This window comes from Zingiber officinale, chromosome 10B, assembly GCF_018446385.1.
Source record: "Zingiber officinale cultivar Zhangliang chromosome 10B, Zo_v1.1, whole genome shotgun sequence".
In the NCBI taxonomy this organism is placed as follows: domain Eukaryota; kingdom Viridiplantae; phylum Streptophyta; class Magnoliopsida; order Zingiberales; family Zingiberaceae; genus Zingiber; species Zingiber officinale.
Window position 1 is genome coordinate 34,334,151 of NC_056005.1, and position 23,151 is coordinate 34,357,301.

Genomic DNA, 23,151 nt, shown 5'->3' on the forward strand with positions numbered 1-23,151 from the left:
CTCAGACCAGAGTATTGCCAACGACCTCTCGGTCGGGCCCCAGACTCTCGCCCCAGTGCGAGTTATAAGTGAGCATGCTTTCACGCCCAACGACCTTCCCAGTCGGTGTCCCAGACTCTCGCCCCAGTGCAGGTTATAAGTGAGCACTGCTCTCACACCCAACGACCTTCCTGGTCGGGTCCCAAACTCTCGCCCCAGTGTGAGTTATAAGTGAGCACCGCTCTCACGCCCAACGACCTTCTCGGTCGGGTCCCAGACTCTCGCCCCAGTGCAAGTTATAAGTGAGCACTGCTCTCACGCCTCCAGACTCTCACCCCAGTGCGAGTTATAAGTGAGCACTACTCTCACGCCCAACGACTTTCTCGGTCGGGTCCCAGACTTTCGCCCCAGTGCGAGTTATAAGTGAGCACTGCTCTCACGCCCAACAACCTTCCCGGTCGGGTCCCAGACTCTCGCCCCAGTACGAGTTATAAGTGAGCACTACTTTCACGCCTCCAGACTCTCGCCCCAGTGCTAGTTATAAGTGAGCACTGCTCTCACGCCCAATGCCCTTCTCGGTCAGGTCCCAGACTCTCACCTCAGTGCGAGTTATAAGTGAGCACTGCTCTCACGCCCAACGACCTTCCCGGTCGGGTCCCAGACTCTCGCCCTAGTGCGAGTTATAAGTGAGCACTGCTCTCACGACCAACGACCTCCCGGTCGGGATTCCAGACTCTCGTCCCAGTGCGAGTTATAAGTGGGCATGGTCTCACACCCAACAAGCTCTCGGTCGGCGCTCATCACTCACTCACTGCTCTGTCCATCACTTATCACACTCGCCCCACTTGCTGCTCTGCCCGACACTCATCACACTCGCTTCACGCGCTGCGCAACCCGTCACTCATCATCCGCATTTCGCTCACCACTATAGCTCGGTCGGCACTCACCGCTCAGTTGTCGCTCTGCTCGGCACTCATCATTCGCATTTCGCTCATCGCATTTTGCTCACCGCTGTAACTCGGTCGGCACTCATCGCTCAGTCGCCGCTCTGTTCGGCACTCATCGTTCGCATTTCGCTCACCGCTCAGTCGTTGCTTTGCTCGGCACTCATCATTCGCATTTCGCTCACCGCTGTAACTCGATCGACACTCACCGCCCAGTCGCCGCTCTGCTCGGCACTCATCATTCGCATTTCGCTCACCGCTGTAGCTTGGTCGACACTCACCGCTCAGTCGTCGCTCTGCTTGGCACTCATCGTTCGCATTTCGCTCACCGCTGTAACTCGGTCGGCACTCACCGCTCAGTCGTCGCTCTGCTCGACACTCATCGTTCGCATTTCGCTCACCGCTCAGTCGTCGCTCTGCTCGGCACTCATCGTTCACATTTCGCTCACCGCTGTAACTCGGTCGGCACTCACCGCTCAGTCGCCGCTCTGCTCAGTACTCATCGTTCACATTTTGCTCACCGCTGTAGCTCAGTCGGCACTCACCGCTCAGTCGTCGCTCTGCTCGGCACTCATCGTTCGCATTTCGCTCACCGCTGTAATTCGGTCGGCACTCACTGCTCAGTCGCCGCTCTGTTCGGCACTCATCGTTCGCGTTTCGCTCACCGCTGTAGCTCGGTTGGCACTCACCGCTCAGCCGTCGCTCTGCTCGGCACTCATCGTTCGCATTTCACTCAACGTTGTAACTCGGTCGACACTCACCGCTCAGTCGCAGCTCTGCCCGACACTCGCCATTCACATTTCGCGCATCGTTGTTGCTTGGCTATTTGCTCGACCACTCACTGGTACCACTCAACTATTCACCTTACGACGATCGGCCTATCGCTTAAGGGCTTTCTCGGTTGTGCACTAGACATCGCCCACCCGTTCTTATCCGGCTCGGTAGGCATTCTCTCTATTTCCAGATTGACATTTTTCGATTGCCCGGTCACGATTTATTGTCACTCGGTCACGATGATGACCTGCTAGCCCATCATTCTCTTTATTGTCCGGTCATGATGTCATGATTTACGATCGATCGGCCGACACTCGCTCTGTCGCGCTCACGACTTTGCGCATCCATCATTCTCTTTATTGCCCGGTCGTGATTTACGGTCGATCGGTCGGCACTCGCTCGATCGCGCTCACGACTTTGCGCGTCCATCATTCTCTTTGTTGCACGGTCGTGATTTACGGTCGCTCGGTCAACACTCGCTCGATCGCGCTCACGACTTTGCGCGTCCATCATTCTCTTTATTGCCCGGTCATGATTTACGATCGATCGGTCGACACTCACTCAGTCACACTCACGACTTTGCGCGTCCATCATTCTCTTTATTGCTCGGTCATGATTTACGATCGATCGGTCGACACTCGCTCGGTCGCGCTCACGACTTTGCGCGTCCATCATTCTCTTTATTGCCCGGTCATGATTTACGATCGATCGGTTGGCACTCGCTTGGTCGCGCTCACGACTTTGCGCGTCCATCATTCTCTTTATTGCCTGGTCATGATTTACGATCAATCGGTGGGCACTCGCTCGGTCGCGCTCACGACTTTGCGCATCCATCATTCTCTTTATTGCCCGGTCGTGATTTACGGTCGATCGGTCGGCACTCGCTCGGTCGCGCTCACGACTTTGCGCGTCCTTCATTCTCTTTGTTGCCCAGTCGTGATTTACAGTCGCTCGATCGCGCTCACAACTTTGTGCGCCCATCATTCTCTTTATTGCCCGGTCGTGATTTACGGTCGCTCGGTCAGCACTCGCTCGGTCGCGCTCATGACTTTGCGTGTCCATCATTCTATTTATTGCCCCGGTCATGATTTACGATTGATAGATCAACACTCACTCAGTCACGCTCACGACTTTGCGTGTCCATCATTCTCTTTATTGCCCGGTCATGATTTACGATCGATCGGTCGGCACTCGCTCGGTCGTGCTCACGACTTTGCGCATCCATCATTCTCTTTATTGCCCGATCACGATTTATGGTCGATCGGTCGGCACTCGCTCGGTCGCACTCATGACTTTGCTCGTCCATCATTGCTCGGTCATGATTTACGGTCGCTTGGTCAGCACTTGCTCGGTCACGATTAGGGCTTTGCTCATCATTCTCTTTATTGCCAGGTCGCGATTTACTGTCACTCGCCCGTCACTCGCTCGGTCACGATCATGGCTTTGCTCGTTCATCATTCTCTTTGTTGTCAGGTCGTGATTTACTGCCACTCGGTCGACACTTTCTCAAGCGCGCATTCGGTTCTACTTATCCATCCGTCTATTCGCTCGACATTATCTCGATTGCTTATTTTTTGATTGCCCGGTCGTGATTTATTATCACTCGGTTGACACTTTTTCGGTCGCCCGGTATTGATTTATTGTCGCTTAATCGTTTTACTCAGCATCTCTCGACCGTCTGCTTGATATCGCTCGACATTCGCCAGATCACTCTCTCGACACTCGCTCGATATGTCTTTTGTCGCTCAGTTGGTGCTTATTCTTTTCGTCGCTCTGCCAGGTACCCGTCATCCACAACTACTCGTTCAACGTTATATGACAGACTCGTGATATGACTCCGCATTCACTAGTGATTCTATGTTTCATTTAGATGGGTCTAGTCAGTCGGACTTGCGCCTCCTTCGACTAGACTTGATGGGGAGGCTTGTGATATGAATATAGGGTAGAGAGGTAATTAAGTAGAGATGGGAGGGCATTTTGGTCTTTTGGTTGGTTAGGTCTTTAAGAGGTGAAAGGAAACACTTTAGCAAAGGGGGGCTAGTTGGGGTTGGGCTCTCGCCGCCGCCAATAGGAAAGGGGGAGTGTCTTCTTCCTCGTCCTCTCACACTTCTCGCCGGCGCCGACACCGGCCACCGACCTCCACCTCCTCTCTTCTCTCCCTCTTCCCCGGTTTTGTTCCGCTGCCAGAAAAGGGGGTTCGGGCCATTGCTTCCACCGCCAACACTAACAAGGAGGGGGACTTTTTTTCCTCCTTCCCATGCTTCTCGCCGGCGCCGACGCCGATCGTCGACTGCTCCTTCTCTGCCTCTAGTCGCCTCTTCTCATCACCCACGCGAGCAAGTCTCAAATGCCTCCGTTGCTTCCTCGTGCGATGCCGCAGCCACCTCTTCCCCTCCTCTGATGCTGCTGTCGACGACGTCAGCAGTCGGCGCCTCCTCTCCCCCATTCCTGCATACTACCAGCGAGGCAAGCAGCAGCCGCCTCCCTCTCCACGCGGGCGCTGCCATGTGCTGACAACCCTCGTCTCCTCCTACGACCGATCAGCACTTTTGCTGTCGGCCGTCGCCCTTCGGACCGTCGAACAGCCAAGCGCTGTCTCGCCAGCGGTCTCCTCTTGGACGCTGCAGCGCTATCTCTCGTATCGCCTCACCGTAGGCCATCTCTAGACCATCCGCATTGTCGTGCGCCTTAGTTGTGGGTCGGGCTTCCAGGCCCCCACCGCTAGTGGACTCCGATCTGATCGTGCTCTATCTTAGCTGCGTTCCGGCCTTCGAGTCGAGACTACATTTTGATCCTCGCATCGTTGTTTTATGTGGGCGTGTCCATTGTATCTTGGTCTGTGTGCTGATCTTGTGTCCCGGCCTGCGTGGCGATCTCGTGTCCTGGCCTGCGTGCTGACCTAGTATCCCGGTCTATGTGCTGATCTCGTGTCTCGGCTTGTGTGTCGCTAATACCTCCCGGCCTGCGTGTCGATCTCGTGTCCCGGCCTGCGTGCCGACCTAGTGTCCCGGTCTATGTGCTGATCTCGTGTCCTGGCCTGTGTGCTGCTAGTACCTCCTGGCCTGCGTGCCGAAGTTTTATCCCGGTCTGCGTGCCAGTATTTTATCCCAGTCTACGTGCCAATATCTTATCCCGGTCTGTGTGGTGGTATCTTATCCCGATTTACGTGTCGATATTTTATCACGGTCTGCGTGCCGATGTTTTATCCCGGTCTACACGCTGATGCCTTATCTCGGCCTGCGCGCCGATGTCATATCCTGATCTGCAGCTCGTCTTCCGGTTCCAGGCCGCGTTCGGTTTCTAGTTGGCAAATCCAGCTCTCCAACCTGATCAAAGTCATCTGCTCTTTCGGGTCACGACATCTCGACCAGCGTCTCATCTGAGGGCGCCTCCCTGGGCCAGGGTATGTTTTATGTACTCGGTCTCGTCCATTTCATTATTATATTATTAGTCTGTTACTTATACACTCGTTGGATCTACCTCAAGTCTCGGGGTACTAGGGACCGGGGGACCCGGTTGCTGGCTGCAGGTAGCGTTGATCATAGGACTTTTGAAGACTTGGTCAACACAGAAGTCATCTCAGCACACCCCTCCTCTGGGACATTGTGACTTGTCAACATTCTCGATCTCATCCGGCGGTCTATCCGACTCAGATTCTGGACTGGATCAGTGTAGAAAATCACCGCATCAGTGTATACGGGACGGCAAGGGCGCTGGTCGCACTAATCGCGTTGCCCCCTCGCGCGTAACGGTTGTTCCTGATGGTCTACAGCTGCCGCGCGGCGGACCAGGACCGGAGGGTTCTCCATCCTCCGGAGGAAAGGGGTCTCCTGTTCGTCGAGCATGAGGATGGAGAGGTCGGCGAGGGCCTTCTTGACGCGGCGTGGCCCTCCCCGAGGGGCCGGCAGCCGTCAAGGAGGCGAGGCCGATCTCGATGGGCCTTCTGGACGCGGCGTTGCAGAGGTCGAGCGCCTTGACGGCGCGGTCGAAGAAATCGGAGAGAAGCGGTTGAGGTGGGCCAGCTGCTGCTTCCCCTTTCTGCAGTTAAGAGGGTCATCCGGAACTCCTCCTGGCAGATGAAGAAGCTATCGAGCAGCTTGCGGACACGAGGAAGAGAGAGCTGCTCATATGCACCGCCGTGGGTGGAAGAGAGGTCGTGGAAGAGTTCAGCTGCGTGCTTCTGGAATACCTCGAGCTCGAGGTCGTGGTAGGCGCCGCCAGCGTGGGAGTCGTGGTGGTGTCCGTACGTCGATGCCGTGGACCTGGCCGCGGCTGATGCTCAATCTTGAGCATCCGATGGAGGCGAGTAAATCCGTGCTCGCGTCCCCCATCGGCAAAACTTGCCATCGACAAGTCTCCGATTCCCGTGAGAAATCTGGGATTATGATAAGAAACTGAACTCGCTGGATCGGGATAAAAATTGCAACTTTAGCGGATTTAGTTTATTGCACGAATCCAGGATCTGCATCCGACTGAGGTCGGATTACGGATCTTATGTTATATAGATCCGAAATTAGGGGCAGTTTAGTCAATTCTTGAAAAATTATAAACCTAGATAGACCCACTGATATACTATATAACTTGGCCGGCTTAGGTTAGCAATCATTCTCTGGTTTAGAGGAAAGGGAGAAAAGGGATCGGCGACGATGCAAATCTTTGTGAAGACGCTCACGGGGAAGACCATCACCCTTGAGGTCGAGAGCAGCGACACAATCGACAACGTCAAGGCCAAGATCCAAGACAAGGAAGGTGATCTTTTCCCGATAAACCTTTTTTTTTATTGTTCTTATAAATCTTCTTCGTTTCTTTTTCTCGTGTTTCTTTTTGCCTTTTTCGTTTTATATTTACTCATTTTTGTGCGTTTTTAGGTATTCCGCCTGACCAGCAGAGGCTCATCTTTGCCGGGAAGCAGCTCGAGGATGGACGAACTCTAGCGGATTATAACATTCAAAAAGGTTTGATTTTGATTCTATTTGGGCTTTTCTGTGTCCGCTATTGGGATCTCCTCTGATTATTTAATGATTTTATTAGAGTCGACCCTTCATCTGGTGCTGAGGCTTAGGGGTGGAATCATTGAGCCTTCTCTTATGGCTCTTGCCCGGAAGTACAACCAGGAAAAGATGATCTGCAGAAAGTATGCATGCAACGCCGTTTCCTTTTATGTTTTGTCAAAGAAACTATCGTTTGGATTGCTTTTGCTTGCATATTGCATACGAAGAATTACTTGTGATGTTCTTTTGTTTTTTGGTGGCATAACTAACGTTTACCGTAAATGGAACTATGGCTTAGAGTCCTCCATACTCTTTTGTGTTGTAGAGGTTGCCATAAGTCCATAAATTGAATCTCCTATACTCCACCAGCTGTATTTTATCCATTGGTAGCGGGTTTTCATAGGAGGAACATGTAGCTTTTTAGACGTTAAATATGGTACCTGGTTGAAATATGTTGAAGGGCACATGTAACGTGGCTTTCCAATATATATATATATAGGGGTGTTATGGTACTCCCCCTATGTCACGGTGACTGACGGGGCAGGGTGGCTGGATGACTTCTGGGCACCCTCAACTAGTTGTGAGGGCTGCCTATGCGCCCCTGACATGGGGGGTGCACCATAAGACCCCCTATATATATATATATATATATATATATATATATATATATATATATATATATATATATATATATATAGACGGGGTAATATTAAACTCGCATAAAATCTTTGTGTGTGTGTCTGTGTATAAGAGAGAGAGAGATGGTTGTGCTAATAAGATTTTGCATTTAGGAGTTGAGTTATAGTATTAAGTATAAAAAAATTTTATTTGGTGTGCATGGGATGTAGTAGACTAAGGTGTGCTGGATGAGGCCGGATCCTCTTGTCTGCATTTTGCGGACTCGAGGTGGTCCACTTAACTGCATTGGCGGGATTGATGGTCCCCACCTATTTTACAGGTGGGGGCCATCAATTCCCACCAATCCAAGCAAAGGGATCATCCTCTGGTTTGCAAATGCGGTCCAGAGGATCTCATCTGGTGCTGGATATCAAAACTCTCTCTCTCTCTCTCTCTATATATATATATATATATATATATATATATATATATATTTTGTTGTGCTTGTGCATGTGCACTGAATGTTGTCCTTGTTTTATCATTCTATGTTTCATTGTTTAAATTAATTAAATTCCTACACAGCACGCTTGTTTTTATCCAGTTTGTCTTGTTATCCAATCTAACTAATCAACTGGACATGGACCTGGGTCTGCTTTGTTTTTTTGGTTGGACCAACTGGTCTGGGCTGGTTTTAATAACACTGTTTTTAGGTTAATTTTGAGTGTTAATAGTAACACACTTTTATGCTAATATACATTTTAGAGTTCCATCTTTTCATTCGTGATTATTTTATTTCAGCTCAAACCATTAGCTAGTAAGATTCAAGTTTCTGTTTCATATAGATACGTGCATCGTACATTATCTGGTTTATGTTGTTCTGTAGCATTTGCATATCGATTTTGTTACAGAGCATACTGATAATTTGAGTTTTTTGGGGGGGATTTTATTTTGGCTGTCTGTCATTTGCTCTACTTTGTTAGTAAAGCTTCCCTTGTTTGTGTAGGCTACATGAGGCAGGGGTGATGAATCAATTAGATGTGTGAATGAAAGTTTGTTTAATGAGCTAAAACTTTGAGGCATAATAATACCTGACCTGCCTGCTAGCTAATTAGCCAACCATGTTGAGTTCATTATTCTATTGGTGTCTTGTTTATTCGATCTGTAGTATTGGTTGTGATATTTTGCATCATGCAACACAATTGCTTGTTAGATGGTACTGGATGCAACTTTTTCCAACTAAACTTTTGATTCCATATTAGGTGTTATGCTCGTTTGCACCCAAGGGCTGTTAATTGCCGTAAAAAGAAGTGTGGCCATAGCAATCAGGTAATCAATATCATTTTGTCTTTCTATTTGAATACCTGGATGTTATTTTTTAAAGTTCTATGCCTAGGCAGATCCGTGTGTTTATCTATTATGGAACTTATGCTTTGTGTTAAAACTCTTTTGCAGCTTAGGCCTAAGAAGAAGATCAAGTAAAGCTTGAGGCTCAATGATGATTTCTCGATCTTCTGGTGGGACTATTTGCCTCTTATTTTTTCCATCAACACTTGCTAATTTTTAGTTTCTGTTGAATTGTAGTTAAATATGAAGTTCTCATATTGACTTTCAATTTCCATTAATGCATCAATGCTTGTTTGCATTTTATCATCAAATGATGAATATTTTATTTTCAATTTTTATTCTGAGTATTTTACCAGGTTCAATGATTGATGAACCAGTAGAACCATTTGCAACTCCAGTCCTTACGAAATATGTCCTTTCACAGTAGTCAATAAGTTATTCCTCTATTCATTATCTCTGCCCTCCCAGCTTTCTCTACGTTTTGTTCAAATTCAGTTCTATCCTTTATGCTCAACGTTTCTGTTGGTGATATTGCTGTCCTTGCTATCAACCGTTAGCCTGCCTTGTGGAGAATACAAGTATCTTCTAGGTCTGATGTTTTAGAGCCTTTATTCCATAGCTTTTTCATACAAATTGGAGGCAATCGCTCCTTGCACTGTATATATTCTCTTTCAATCATTTTTCTTATAAGAATTATATAGTTCACACTGGAGATGGAAGACTTGTGAAGCCAATGTTTGATGAGTGAGGTGAATATTTATTTATTAAGATAAGCAAAGGTATGTTAAATCTATTGTACTTTTCAGTTTGGTTAATTCTAAAGTTTAAGCTTGAAAAGGCTGTTGAAAATTATGGAGTAGCAAATATTTCTTTAATAAAATATTATAAGTTATTAAATGGTAAAATGAATATAAATCTATCATTTTAGGAACAATAGTTCCTAAAGAACACAACAAATTGTTAATTGAGATTATAGGATCTGATTCTTTTATCATGTTATATTTTGAACCATTGCATAGATCAATTTGAGATGCTAAAATTATTAAAGATTGGCATTCCTTATTTCAATTATAATGTGCTAATAATATCTTGATGTTGTTTATGTAATTGAAAACAAACCTTATCACGAAGAGGATGAGTTTTATAGCAATGGATTGGTATCACGAAGAGGATGAGTTTCATAGCAATTGATTGGTATGTTCGAATTGCTATTGAGTTATGTTTGAATTGAAGTTTAAAATTTTTAATTCGTGACTAGAGTTTAAAATTTTTGGTTTGAAATTTTGATTGTTTTGATTTATAAATTGATTTTTTTATTGGTTTGATTTCTTTGATTTTTATAAAAAATTGCTTTATTCAATTTAAATTATTAATTGATTGTTCAATTTTAAAGAGTTATTTATCTAAAATATAAAATATAATGACTACAGAAGTTTTTGATCGGCTGTCTGAGTAAATTGAGCGGTTAAGAAGTTTAGTATTACATAAATTTAGTATTATTAAAGTATGAGTTTTATTTAAAAAAACCTTTTTAATAAATGCGGTAAAATGGTATATAAAAGTGCTACTAATTGGTTGTTGCTGGATATTCAGTGATCCGAGTGAGATCTGGTGTTGGGTTGTCATTGTAATCTTTGTAGGTTCGTAAGGTTGTTGGCTCGACTCCTGTCAAATCGATTTTCTATGGGTAAGCTTTTTTCACGGGATGAGGAGAGAGAGAGCCTCCTCGCACTTCTCGAAGCACGTCCTCCCATTCCCGGATCTGTTTTCCGAGACAGGATTTTTTGAATTATTTTTTGTATGCTTTAGAGGATGTGTCATTCATATTTGTAGTTAGATCATAATCTAATAATAAATGGTTGTGATTTTTTTTCTGAGTTTATTATCCTCATGAGGTAGTTTTTATTCAGAGCGGACGGTCGGAGGCTGTCCGGAGGATATTCTCGTTTGGCGTCTAATAACCTGGTCATTTATTCATCATCGGAGGCTTTCGGGCGGTCTCCGACTGTCCGTTCTGAAAAAAAATTATAATCTGATGGGGACGACGAATCTAAGAAGGGATCGTAATCATTTGTGATCGGATTGTGATCATGATTCGATCATAAATATGAATGACACATCTCCTAGACCATAAAAAAAAACATAGTCCAAGAGATTTGTGCTCCTGCTTTCCTCCCTCTTTATCCTATAGTGTAGGGTGCAGAGATTCGGGTCTTAGGGAGTATTTGATCCGTATTCTAAAGCTCGGCCAACCCTTCCCAGGCCCATGCTAAGCTGGCCAGGGTTTGCCAAGCTGACCTATAGGCAATCCATTATTGGGTGGACAAGCATCTTCCACGTGGATTCCTCCCCTCATCATTGGGGTTGGTTGATTATAGTGATTATTCATTTTTAGATGAAAATTTTAAATTGAAAGCTATAAAGCTTCTCTTTCAGAAAAAAGGAAGATGTTAAGGACTCTTTTGTATCAAATGTTAATGATGCGATTATTTTATTCACTTATCGATTAGCTTCTAGCTCCTGAAGAGAGAGCATTGAAATTAAGTTTGCAAAACATTCAACTTGAGATGCTTGCCAATATATTTATGTAAAATTTTCTGCAAAAAGGTGATCACAAATAAAAAAATAAAATCTTTATTGAATTTAATTTGTCGAACAACGATCATGAAATATTCCCGTACCAAACGAAGTTAAATTTCAGAAATGACATCTACCATAAATCTTAAAGAATAAATGGGAGCCTGAAACGTATAATTCAAAGCTGGAATCGAAGGCTAGTTTGCGAGGCCAGCCTTGAGTTTCTGGATGGTGGCGACGTCGGTCTTGAACGACTTTGCGAGCAACACGTCGTCGACTCCGGTGGCGAACACGCTCTTGGGAACCGACACCGTGCCGGCGTTGGCGCTTCCGAAGGCGGAGACGGCGACGGCGGCGGCGCTCCCCGAGTTGCAGTACTGGTAGTGGATTAGCCCCTTGGGGAACACGAACACGTCGCCGGGCTGCAGCGACTGGGTGTACAGCTTGTTGCTGGTGTCGACGAAGCCCACCTCAAGGTAGCCCTGCACCAGGAAGAGCAGCTCGGCGGAGCGCGGGTGGGTGTGGGGCGGGTTGACGGAGCCGGCCGGGTACTTGAGCACGGCCACGGACACGCTCTGCCCGAGCAGGGCCGGGAACTCAGCCGCCGCGGCCTTGGAAACGCTGAAGCTTGCTCCAGGCGCGGAGTTGACCGTGGAGCGCAGGCCGGTGTAGGTGAAGAAGCTGCTGTCGACGGCAGTGACGTTTGGTGGCAGGATGAAGTCGGAGGTTATGTCGGGGTCGCTGGCAGTGGCGACGTGGGATGTGGCTAAGGCGAACAACAGGAAGAAGAATACTTGGTTAAGCGCCATTGCTTCTCCTCTTCAAATATTGATCTCTCAAAGTGATTGAATTGAGTTTTGCATGCGTTGCCATGGAGTTCAATTTAAAGATGTCGAAGGTCGAATTGCCTCGTTATGGATGGAGGAAACGAGGAGGACGAAGATTGGTGTTCTTATCTTTGACGACTCAATCAAGGATAACTTTTTATCGATATGATCAAGAAACAGAGTATAGTTTTTATTGAGATATAAACTTGGCCTTATTAGCTTCATTAACGGAAAACAGAGTAGAACTAAAACAAGAACTAGGTCAGTGAACAACAAAATTGCACAGGCATCGTAAAAAAAAAAAGTTTGCCTGTACTGGCTTTCAAATATTACTGACTGGAGGAAATAAATTATTGGTGAAAATCTAAAATCTTAGTTTGGTCATAAACTTTAGCCCTAAATCTCTCTTCTTAATTTAAGTGGAAAAGTATTCCATAGCTTTTGTTGAACTGCTTTGACCTACTAGCAAAACTTATATTTATGGTAGGGATGACAATTTGATCCAAATCCGATGGAAGATCTGATATCTGATCCGAATGGAGGAGGGTAAGGAGGGACTATCAATACTCGCCCCATTGCTAAGTGTCCGGTCAATCTTGACCCACTTGGACTTCCACCATATGTTCGGTCACCCTTGATCCATTTGAATTTCCTCATGCAAAGTATCCGGTCAATCCTTTGACCAGACGGGAATTGCACCAACAAACTCCCCAATTGGACGATCACATCTGCAATCTCCCTATATTGTCAAACATAGAAGCCTAAATATCAAGACTCAAACTTGAGGCAATTCAAGTTTAGTCAACTTGACCCAGGAGATATTGCACCAACAATCTCCCTCTTTTTGATGTTTGACAATATCTTTAAGTTAGCCTAATTCCATAACCTCAACTTTTTCTTTATGGAAATGCATAAATGAGGGTTTCCTTCATTCTCTCCCTTTCTTATAAGGCAAACTCCCCCTTTGGATAATGAAAGCATAATTTAGACCCTACATTCTCCTCTAAACTTTGCTAGAGGGACAAAGGCCTAACTTAAACCCTACATTCTCCCCCTATTAGCACACATCAAAAACTTTCCTCCTGAAGAGTTACTCAACGTTGTTCACAACCTCACATGTTGTTCATGTAGGATCGAACGAGTGCGATAGAAGGGGGGGTGAATATCGCGCTTTTAAAAACTTTTCATTTACTCGTTTAAAACAAAGTCGTGTAGCGGAAAAGTAGAGAACAAGTTCAGTTACTTGGTTCAGAGCCTAGGTCGATTCCTACTCCAAGACCCGCGATTCTTAATCGCACCGATGGACAAATCACTAAAACTCTTCTTTCCGAAAACCTCGAAAAGAAGCAGTGCGTACAAGAAAATGAGTAAGATAGTAACAATCTACTATCTTACTTGAGTTAAGTACAATGCAAGCAATAAAATAAAAATATACCGACAATATGTTAAAGTTGAAGCTCGGTCGGCACTTGAATGATGTAGTTGCTTGTTAGTTGTAGTAGCATTAACACGAGCAGTTTTCACAGAGATGATCTTCCAATCAACCAGAATCCGTATGTCAGCCTCATACCTCAAGCTCTCTTTTATAAGAGTCGTCGGCGTTCGGTTGACCGATCCCCAGGTTCGGTTGACCGAACCAGCTCCCTTCCATCTTTACTGAGATCTGACGCTGATTCGATCTTCGACATTTACTATCATTAAAGTGTTCGGTCGATCGATCACCTTTTTCGGTCAACCGAATAGAGAGTTTCCCTGTTCACCGAGATTCTCACTTAATGCTGCATTGATGAGGTATTGTTCGATCGATCGATCTGCTGGTTCGGTCGATCGATCAACTTAGCTTCTTTCTCTGCTTCTGACTGAACTGATTTGTGTCACATCGTCAAGGTTCAGTTGATCGATCAAGCTCTGATCGGATTTCGCTCTGGTTTGGTCTGAACTTGTGTCTGTGTTGAGTTAGTCTCGTTCGGTCGACCGATCCTCCTGTTCGGTCGACCGATCCTCCTGTTCGGTCGACCGATCCTCCTGTTCGGTCGACCGATCAAGCCGAACATGCAAAACAGAGTTAAATAGTATATTCTTGCAAAATAGAGATTAACACAGTAATATATAAAATGCATGAGTAAAAATAATAGACAGTTCAACTATCTTGATCTCAACTTGGAAACCTTTCCGATTTCTTCAATTGGATCAGTGACCTTCGGTTGTTCCCTTCAGGAATATGTAGGTGCAGCGGAGACCGGCAAGAGGGGGGGGGGGTGAATTGCTGAAAACAAAAATAAATTATACCCTCCTCGTGCTTTCAACTCAATTAGTGCAATAGTAAATAAAGCAGTAAAGTAATGAAGCAGTAAACAGAAAAGAAACAGGAATTTAACCTGGTTACAACCAAGGAGGTTGTTAATATAGGGCAATGAGAAGCGCACTAAAAGAATCTCCTTTATTGAAGGCGGAGAAGCCTTTTACACTTTGGAAGCTTAGAACTATTGCTAGGAATGGCTACACAATTGATTGCTTGAGTTGTGATGAATTCCTAGCTCCAAGGGCCTTTAAATAGCCTCTTGAAATCTGATCTCGAAGGTCCAAGGCGCCTCCAATAGGGGTCCAAGGCGCCTCCAAGGGGTCAGCGGATAAAACTTTATTCGCTGTGCAAAATGATCTGTTTGACCAGGCTTAAGGCGCCTTCATCAGCCTTGAAGACGCCTTCAAGCTGAAGGCGCCTTCAAGGCAGCTTGAAGGCGCCTTGAGCTGTTTATCCAGCACATCTTCTTTTCCAGCTCTTTTGCGTTGGCTTTCTTCAGCTTCCGACGCTCCGTTCTTTTGGGTGATTTCGGCCAACCGAAATAGGGCTCACCCGAACCCAATTTCCGGCCTTCTCCTCGAGCAGCCTTCCGTCCTGGCTTAATGTCCCTCGAACGCCGTGCACGCTCTTCACGTCCTTCGGACGCACTGAGCCCGTCAGCTCCTTTCCCGTGTCGTCCTTCTTGCTAGCTGCGTCTTCCGCTCGACTTCCTGCGCTCCTAAGTTCCTGCACACTTAGACACAGGGATCAAACGCAAAGCAGGACCTAACCAACTTGGTTGATCACATCAAAACTACCACGGGGGCCAACAATCTCCCCCTTTTTGATGTGCATCAACCCAAGTTCAAGTTAGGGTAAAAACATACATAAAAAGTAATTTTAAAGTAAAATGACTAAACTAACATGTTTAAGCATAAGTTTTGCAATAAATAAAATTGTAACACATATTAGAAAAATATTAAAATTTTAAACTTTCTAACTCCTTAACTTGTAACCTTTCTCTCCCCCTTTGATCACAGCAAAAACGGGGTGATAACTCAAAAATAGTGTAGAAAAGAAATTTTGAACTTTAGATAAAATTTCTAAGTAAGAATGGAAAAAAAAAATTCTAAGTCAAATAAATTTTTGAATATTCCAAAAAAATTTTCCAAGGAAAAATTAGGTTTTAAAAATAAATCTTAGTAAAAATAACTGAGATAAAAAAATCTGTGAATTTTTCACAATAATTTCTAAGTCAGAAACGATTTTTTAGAATTTTTCAAAAAAATAAAAAAAACTTTCAAAGCATTATTTAATTCTTATTTAATGCTTTTTCAGAAAGTTAATTAAATATTTTCTTTCAATATTTTAGCTTCCAGGTCATGGCGAGGCACTAGGCCTTCTTAGTTATCGGAGCAACAACCACTTCCTTAGACAAAACTTCCATAAAGAATTTCAATGTTTAATTTTCTCACTGTAAGCTTTTAACTAAAAGAGAAATTTAAACTAGCAAAGATTTTGGAACCCAATAAAGGTTCCTTCCTACAGGGTTGGTCAAAAACTTAGGGGGTACATGACTTTTGGGCACTTTTCTAAGTTGACCCTGGTATTTTCTAATGTACCAATTTAATTTTTCATAAATTCTTAATTTTGATGTAGGAAATTTATTTAAGCATGCATCATGATATTTCAATTTCTCAATTTCTAATTTTAAACTTTCATTTTCTGATTTAAATTTATCTAAGATATTATTTAATTCAACATTTTCTTTTTCTAATTGATCTAATTCTTTGGACAGAGACTTGATAAATTTAAAAGATTGAGTCGAGGTTAGATTGTGTACCTTACTTACCTTATCTGGTGATGCTCCCCCTTCATTGCTACTTTCTTCTTTTGATGTTCCTCCCCCTTCATCGATGCTCATCTCTGAGCTAGACGTTTCTTCTAGCTGATGGTTGGCCATCAGTGCTATCCCCGAGAATTCTTTGACTTCTGATTCGGAGGACGACGAATTATCCCACGTGGCTTTTAGGTTGTGTTTGGGTCGAGCTGAATTCTTTCTCCTTTCCTTATCCTTCTGTTTGCTCTTCAATTTTGGGCAGTCCTCCTTGATATGCCCTTCTTCGTTGCAGTTGTAGCAACGAATCGTTCTTTTCTTTCGTTGATGCCTCTGCGATCTAAACTTATTAGTATTAAAAAATTTATTGAAGCGTTTTACCAGTAGTGCCACTTCGGATTCGTCGACCGAGGCTTTTGAGTCAGAACTGTTTATTTTTGCCTTTAAGGCAATGTTCTGACTGGTCTTCTCCACTCCAATGGGCTATAAAACTCGAGATTCGTGAAGTTCAAAAGTGGAAAATAATTGTTCTAAAGTACTTACCTCGAGGTCCTTAGAGATGTAGTACGCATCTACTAAGGAGGCCCATTCTGGAGTTCTGGGGAAGGCGTTGAGCGCGTACCGGATAGAGTCCTAGTTCGTTACCTCTTCTCCAAGATTGGTTAGTTGTGTGATCAGCTCTTTGATCCTTGCTTGGAGCTGCGCTACCTTCTCGCCTTGGTTCATCCGGAGGTTCGTCAACTGGTTCCGGAGGATATCGTGCCTCGCTAGCTTTGCTTCGGAGGTACCTTCGTGAAGCTCTAGGAATTTTTCCCAGAGATCTTTCGCGGAGTCGTAGCTTCCGATCCGATTTATCTCCTGAGGCGGCAGAACGCTGAGTAGGTGGAACTCAGCCATTCCGTTGGCGACGAAATCTGCTTGCTCCTTTTTCGTCCAGGTGTTTTCCTCCTTATCTTTCGGAACTGCATAGCCATATTTCATTATTAAAAGAATGTCAAATTCAATTTTAAAAAATACCTCCATTTTGCGCTTCCATGTGGTGAAGTCTCCGTCGAACTTCGGGGGATGGATGTTCGCTCCGGCCATCATCTTGATCGTAGTGCTTCAGTTGGCGGTTAGTCCTTCTGAGGCAACAGGCTCTGATACCACTTGTAGGTGCAGCGGAGATCGACAAGAGGGGGGTGAATTGCTGAAAACAAAAATAAACTATACCCTCCTCGTGCTTTCAACTCAATTAGTGCAATAGTAAATAAAGCAGTAAAGTAATGAAGCAGTAAATAGAAAAGAAACAGGAATTTAACCTGATTACAACCAATGAGGTTGTTAATCCAGGGCAATGAGAAGCGCACTAAAAAGAATCTCCTTTACTGAAGGCGGAGAAGCCTTTTACACTTTGGAAGCTTAGAACTATTGTTAGGAATGACTACACAATTGATTGTTTGAGTTGTGATTGTTGGTGCAATTTCCAGTAGGTCAAGGTTGACCTAGTTGACCAAGCGTAAACCTTGGTCATGATTTCGATGTTTGACAATACAGAAAGACATGTAGACATGGACAATGCAGGTGCAGTTGTCCATGCGGAGAGATACTGATCAGGGTCTGATCAGGTTGGATGAAGAAGAGTCAAGTAGGTCAAGGTTGACCGGATACTTGACTGGGAAGTCCTAACTGGGATGTTAGGCAGTTCGGAAAGTCCTGGTGAGTGAAGCCAGGCAGTTCGGAAAGTCCTGGTGAGTGAAGCCAGGCAGTCGGGAAATCCTGGTGAGTGAAGCCAGGTGAAAATCCTAGTGAGTGAAGCTAGGTGAAAATCCTGGTGAGTGAAACTAGGCAGTTCGGAAAGTCCTGGTGAGTGAAGCCAGGCAGTTCGGAAAGTCCTGGTGAGTGAAGCCAGGCAGTCGGGAAATCCTGGTGAGTGAAGCCAGGTGAAAATCCTAGTGAGTGAAGCTAGGTGAAAGTGAAAGTCCTGGTGAGTGAAGCCAGGCAGTTGGAGAAAGTCCTGGTGAGTGAAGCTCGGCAGTTGGGAAGACCTGGTGAGTGAAGCCAGGCAAGGGAAAGTCCTGGTGAGTGAAGCCAGGTAGTTTGGAAGTCCTGGTAAGTGAAGTCAGGCAAGGGAAATCCAGATAGGTCAAGGTTGACCAGACATCTGGTGAAAAGTCCAAACAGGGAGCTTGGCACGAGAAAAGTCCAAGTATGGAGACTTGGCACGGAAAAGTCCAAGCAGGGAGCTTGGCACGGGAGAAGTCCAATATGGAAGCTTGGCATGGGAAGTCAGAGAGGGCTCAGTAGCTCGGTAGCTCGGCAGCTCGCTCTCCGGACTAGGTCAGAGAGGGCTCGGTAGCTCGTTCTCTGGACCGGATGGAGTCGGAGAGGGCTCGGTAGCTCGGTAGCCCGGTAGCTCGGTAGCTCGGTAGCTCGGTAGCTCGTAGCTCGGCAGCTCGCTCTCCGGACTAGGTAGCTCGTTCTCTGGACCGGATGGAGTCGGAGAGGGCTCGGTAGCTCGTAGCTCGGTAGCTCGGTAGCTCATTCTCTGGACCGGACGAAGTCGGAGAGGGCTCGGCAGCTCGTTCTCCGGACTAGGTCAGAGAGGGCTCGGTAGCTCGGTAGCTCGGCTGATCGGTCTGGTGACCGATCAGTAACCAAACAGAATGCTTCTGTGGATTATCTGATCGGTTTGGAGACCGATCAGAAAGCAAACATAAGAAGAAGAAGGAGAAAGGCTGATCGGTCCAAGGACCGATCAGACTCCTCCTGGACCGATCAGGACATAGCCTGATCGGTCCAGGCTTAGCCTGATCGGTCCCCAAGACCGATCAGAACACTCCTGGACCGATCAGGAGTGTGCCTGATCGTTCCAGGCCCTAGCCGTTGCGACACAATGGCTAGTTTATGTGTCTTCTTCTTCGCAGGATATATATCGAGGTCTAGGGCCTCTACAAAAATAGTTCTTGCTCTTCCTCCCTACTGCGATTTGAGCTTTGCTGAGCTCTCGGTTTGCTGAAGCTTCGCGTGAGCTTCGTGCTTGTTTTCTAGCTGCTGGAGCCGTGAAGCTGCTGCTTCATCAACGGACTCCGACGAGAAGGCAAGCAAGTGTGTTTACAATTTCTATTGTTCTTGTTTGTTTCCTCTATTGTTGTACTCCTCTGTTTTGCTGTTGCAAAGACTTTGTGGTGAGGTTTCTCCACCCAGAAGGAGTTCATATTAGCCGATTATCCGGGGTTTTATCCACCGACGGATTGATAGGCTTCGTCCACCTTACGGACATGCCGAGGAGTAGGAGTTTCATCTCCGAACCTCGTTACATCGCTGCGTCTAAGGTTTGGTCTTCTCGTTCTCGTTTCTATTATTGTATTTCCGCTGCGCTAACCTAATTCGTAGGAAGAAACGCGAATTTGGGGTCGGCTATTCACACCCCCCCCTCTCTAGCCTCGACCATCGATCTTAACAAGTGGTATCAGAGCGAGGTCGCTCTTCGTTGGATCAACACCCGGGGGAGCACGAGCTAGAGAATGGAGTTATTTGGAGAAGACGTCACTATTCCACCCTTCTACGATCGCGACGACTTCGCGTTTTGGAAGGTAATAATGAAGTACTTTCTTATGTCTAACCTTGAAAATTGGAGTTGTGTTCAATTAGGTTTCAAGCCTCCGATGGACAAGAAAGGAGAAACCCTAGAGAAGAAGGAGTGGACCAAGGAGCAAGTCCACCAATCCCTAGTCAACGATGAGGTATTGAAAATTTTTGAATTTTCTTTACCTAATGATGTTTTGTGTAGGATAGGTGGATATAATGATGCCAAGGAATTGTGGAACAACTTGGCAAAGTTCCATGAGGAGAACTCCACTTCAAGTCATGAAGAGGAGTCAAGTGAGCCAAGTAGCTCACTTCATGGAGGAATGGATTTAGAAGTTGAGGGCTACTCAACATCTGAGGAAGAAGAGGAAGAGAGTTCTTATTCAAGAATGGAGCAAGAGGAAGAAGCTTCTACCTCCGGAAGGGATGACGAAGAAAGTCTTCATCCATTCTCAACCCTAGGTAACTCAATCATTTCAATTTCAAATAAATTACACATAATGTGCTTTGAGTGTAGGGAGTATGGACATTACAAGAGTAAGTGTCCAAGGAGGATTAGGAAGACTCCACCGGCACCAAAAGTCAAGGAAGCTGGAGTCCCGATATGCAAGGGCAAGGAGCACGTGGTGTGCTTCCAATGCAAGCGAAGGGGACACTATAGGAGCCAATGTCCGAGGGGGAGACAACCTCACAAGGACAAGAGATCGAGCACATGTATAGGGGGAGCTAGGGCAAACCCTAAGGTAATCTCTAAGGCACATTCTTGCAATTCTAGTAGGATGCATGCTAGTAGCCTTATTGCTATTGTCAAGAATGATAAGCATGTTAATTATAGGAAACAATATATGTGCTTAGGTGCTAAACATATTAGTTTGAATAAGGACAACTCTAGAAATGTCAACCCTAGGATTAACTCATCTAAGGTTAAGGAGAACTTAGATAGGAATCCCAAAACTACTAGACATATGCCTAGGAGTACCTCAAAGAACAATGACAAATTAAAAATTGAGGTATTAGAGAAGGAGAATCAAGTCTTGAGGTCAAGACTTGATACTTTGGAAAAGGCTCTTAAGAACTTGGAGAAGTCATCTCTAGGGTTTAAGGGTCAAAAACCAATGTCCAAGGACAAGAAAAGTTTGGGTCACAAACCTAAGTCCCAAGTGGTCAAGCCCACTTATCATAATGTTCCATTCGATTATAGAACAAAACCTAGGGCTAGGAAGACCATCACCAAGGTCACAAGGGGAGTCACCCCTAGAGTTGATCTTGATGAGTCCCAAATGATCAAGACTTCAAAGCGTAGGAGGGTCATTAGGAGGGTTGCTAGGGAAGTCATCCCTAGTGAATACTTAGTGAACCCAATGAGCTCCAATAGGTATTGGGTTCCTAGGAGCGTGATTTCATCACGCTAGATTAGTTAGGGTGTGCCAACCTTACTTGAATAGGTAGTTAACCCAATCATGGCAAAAGGTGACACTTTAGGATTTTTCAAGGTATAATCAAACCTTGAAAATGAAATTAAGAATTATTCCTAAGGTGATTAGAATGTGCCAATCAAATTTGAGGAGTTTTCTAGAGTCAATCTAATTGGCACATAGTGATCTAAAAATCTTTGGTATAAGATGCTAGGTCTATTACACTTAGGAATATAGAACCTATGGTAAAATGATCAAAATTATCAAAAATGGCAACTAAGGCTAGAATTAGGTATTTTCTATACCTTTATGTGCTATTTGCCATATATTGTTTGCCATATGTCATGTCATGACATCATATTTATTTTATGATCATTTAAAATGTCATGATAATGCTTAGGTTAGTTAAATGTCATTTATTTAAGTTTCATACTTTATGCCATGACATCATGACATTGACACATATTTTTACTTATGATATCATTATATGCCATGTCATCATCTTTTGCATTTATAATCAATTAATTTGATTTAAGGACAAAAACATAATTTGATACGGAAATCAAATTGTTGTTTAGAAAATGTATGAGAACTTAGCTTAAGATGACCTAAACCCATATCTCACATCAAAATTGACTTGGATGTGTTTGATACACCTTAGATGTGTGTGAGATATTAGGATTATGAGTTAGGATCAAGGTGCATAGTTCTTGTACCTAGATGAGCCTAATTCGAAATTGGGGATCATAGGGAAAGCTTGTGTACAATTCATGTACATTTAGCTCTAAGATTGTGGTACCAAATTAAAGGGTTTAAAATCATTTCAAAATTGATTTGAAAAACCTTGATGAAGCTTTTCTAGTGATAGCATTCATCATTGAGCAAAGTGATACAAAGATGAGTTAACTTTGAGCTATTTCAAAGACTTGTGAACTTTGTATCAAGATTGAAAAATGGAAGTTATTTTTATAGAAAACTATTTTTCCTTGATAGTATATGTTATGAGGAATGTATCCTCAAAATTTCACAATTTTTGGAATTTTCTGTAATTTTCTAGAGGTTTCTGAATTTCATGGAGAGAAATCAGAACTTATCAGACCTTTATCAGGTTTGTGGACCGATCAGAAGGGTTTCTGATCGGTCCAGGGGAGCCTGGATCGGTCACTGTGACCGATCCAGTGAAGGCCTGCTGAATTTCGACTGTTTGTCTGAAATTGCAGCTATGGAAGTGGTGTTTTAGAGTTCTAAAGGTTTGAAACTCTCCAAGACATTGTTGGTGCAATGGTCAAGGGGGAGTTGACCTTTAGGGGGAGTTTTACCTATTAGTCAAGGAGGAGTTGACTTTTAGGGGGAGTTTTTACTCGTCGAAATTTTTGAGGATGAGTGATATGGGATTATCACTAAGTTGATTGTTGAATTTAGTATCAAGGGGGAAATTAAGGGTTTCAATGAAAGGTATGGGACTTTCATTAGGGAGAAACTCTTGACCTTGATTCACTCCTTTTGATGTGTGTCAAAAAGGGGAAGAATGTCTAGAGAATGTTCAAGGAAGAACATTGGAGTTAGTGGGAGAGTTTGTTGATCATGACGAGTGAAGTTGTGAACAACAATAACTTACTCTTCAGGGGGAGAGTTTATTGATGTGTGCCAATAGGGGGAGAATGAAGGGTTTAAGTTAGGCCTTCATTATCTAAGAAGGAGGTTGCCTTCTTAGAAGGAGAATGCAAGGTTGTAACTTATGTTTCATTACCTAGTGGCATGAAGAAAGTTGAGGCTATTGGATTAACCTAACTTAAAGGTATTGTCAAACATCAAAAAGGGGGAGATTGTTGGTGCAATTTCCAGTAGGTCAAGGTTGACCTAGTTGACCAAGCGTAAACCTTGGTCATGATTTCGATGTTTGACAATACAGAAAGACATGTAGACATGGACAATGCAGGTGTAGTTGTCCATGCGGAGAGATACTGATCAGGGTTTGATTAGGTTGGATGAAG

General features: G+C 44.6%; 2 protein-coding genes and 1 non-coding gene across 4 annotated transcripts; 2 read left to right on the top strand and 1 right to left on the bottom strand.

Moving 5' to 3' along the window:
• The first annotated feature begins 6,278 nt into the window (after window positions 1-6,278).
• LOC122029588 (ubiquitin-60S ribosomal protein L40) lies at window positions 6,279-8,961 on the top strand. Of its 2 annotated transcripts, none has more exons than XM_042588644.1 (5): window positions 6,279-6,446; window positions 6,566-6,652; window positions 6,729-6,831; window positions 8,566-8,632; window positions 8,764-8,961. In XM_042588644.1, the coding sequence occupies exons 1-5, from the start codon at window positions 6,344-6,346 to the stop codon at window positions 8,767-8,769; spliced, it is 366 nt and encodes a 121-aa protein (XP_042444578.1). In that variant the 5' UTR covers window positions 6,279-6,343; the 3' UTR covers window positions 8,770-8,961. The 2 variants fall into 2 exon arrangements, with proteins under 2 accessions (XP_042444578.1, XP_042444577.1); XM_042588643.1 differs by having other exon boundaries at window positions 6,280-6,446; window positions 8,759-8,961.
• Window positions 8,315-8,408, top strand: LOC122030732. Its single transcript, XR_006125581.1, has one exon. It is a non-coding gene; the product is annotated as a small nucleolar RNA Z266 (small nucleolar RNA).
• Window positions 8,962-11,371: 2,410 nt separating the features above from the next.
• Window positions 11,372-12,059, bottom strand: LOC122030297 (germin-like protein 9-3). Its single transcript, XM_042589478.1, has one exon. It carries the CDS (start codon window positions 12,034-12,036, stop codon window positions 11,425-11,427), a length of 612 nt encoding a protein of 203 aa, XP_042445412.1. The 5' UTR covers window positions 12,037-12,059; the 3' UTR covers window positions 11,372-11,424.
• Between the last annotated feature and the right edge of the window lie 11,092 nt (window positions 12,060-23,151).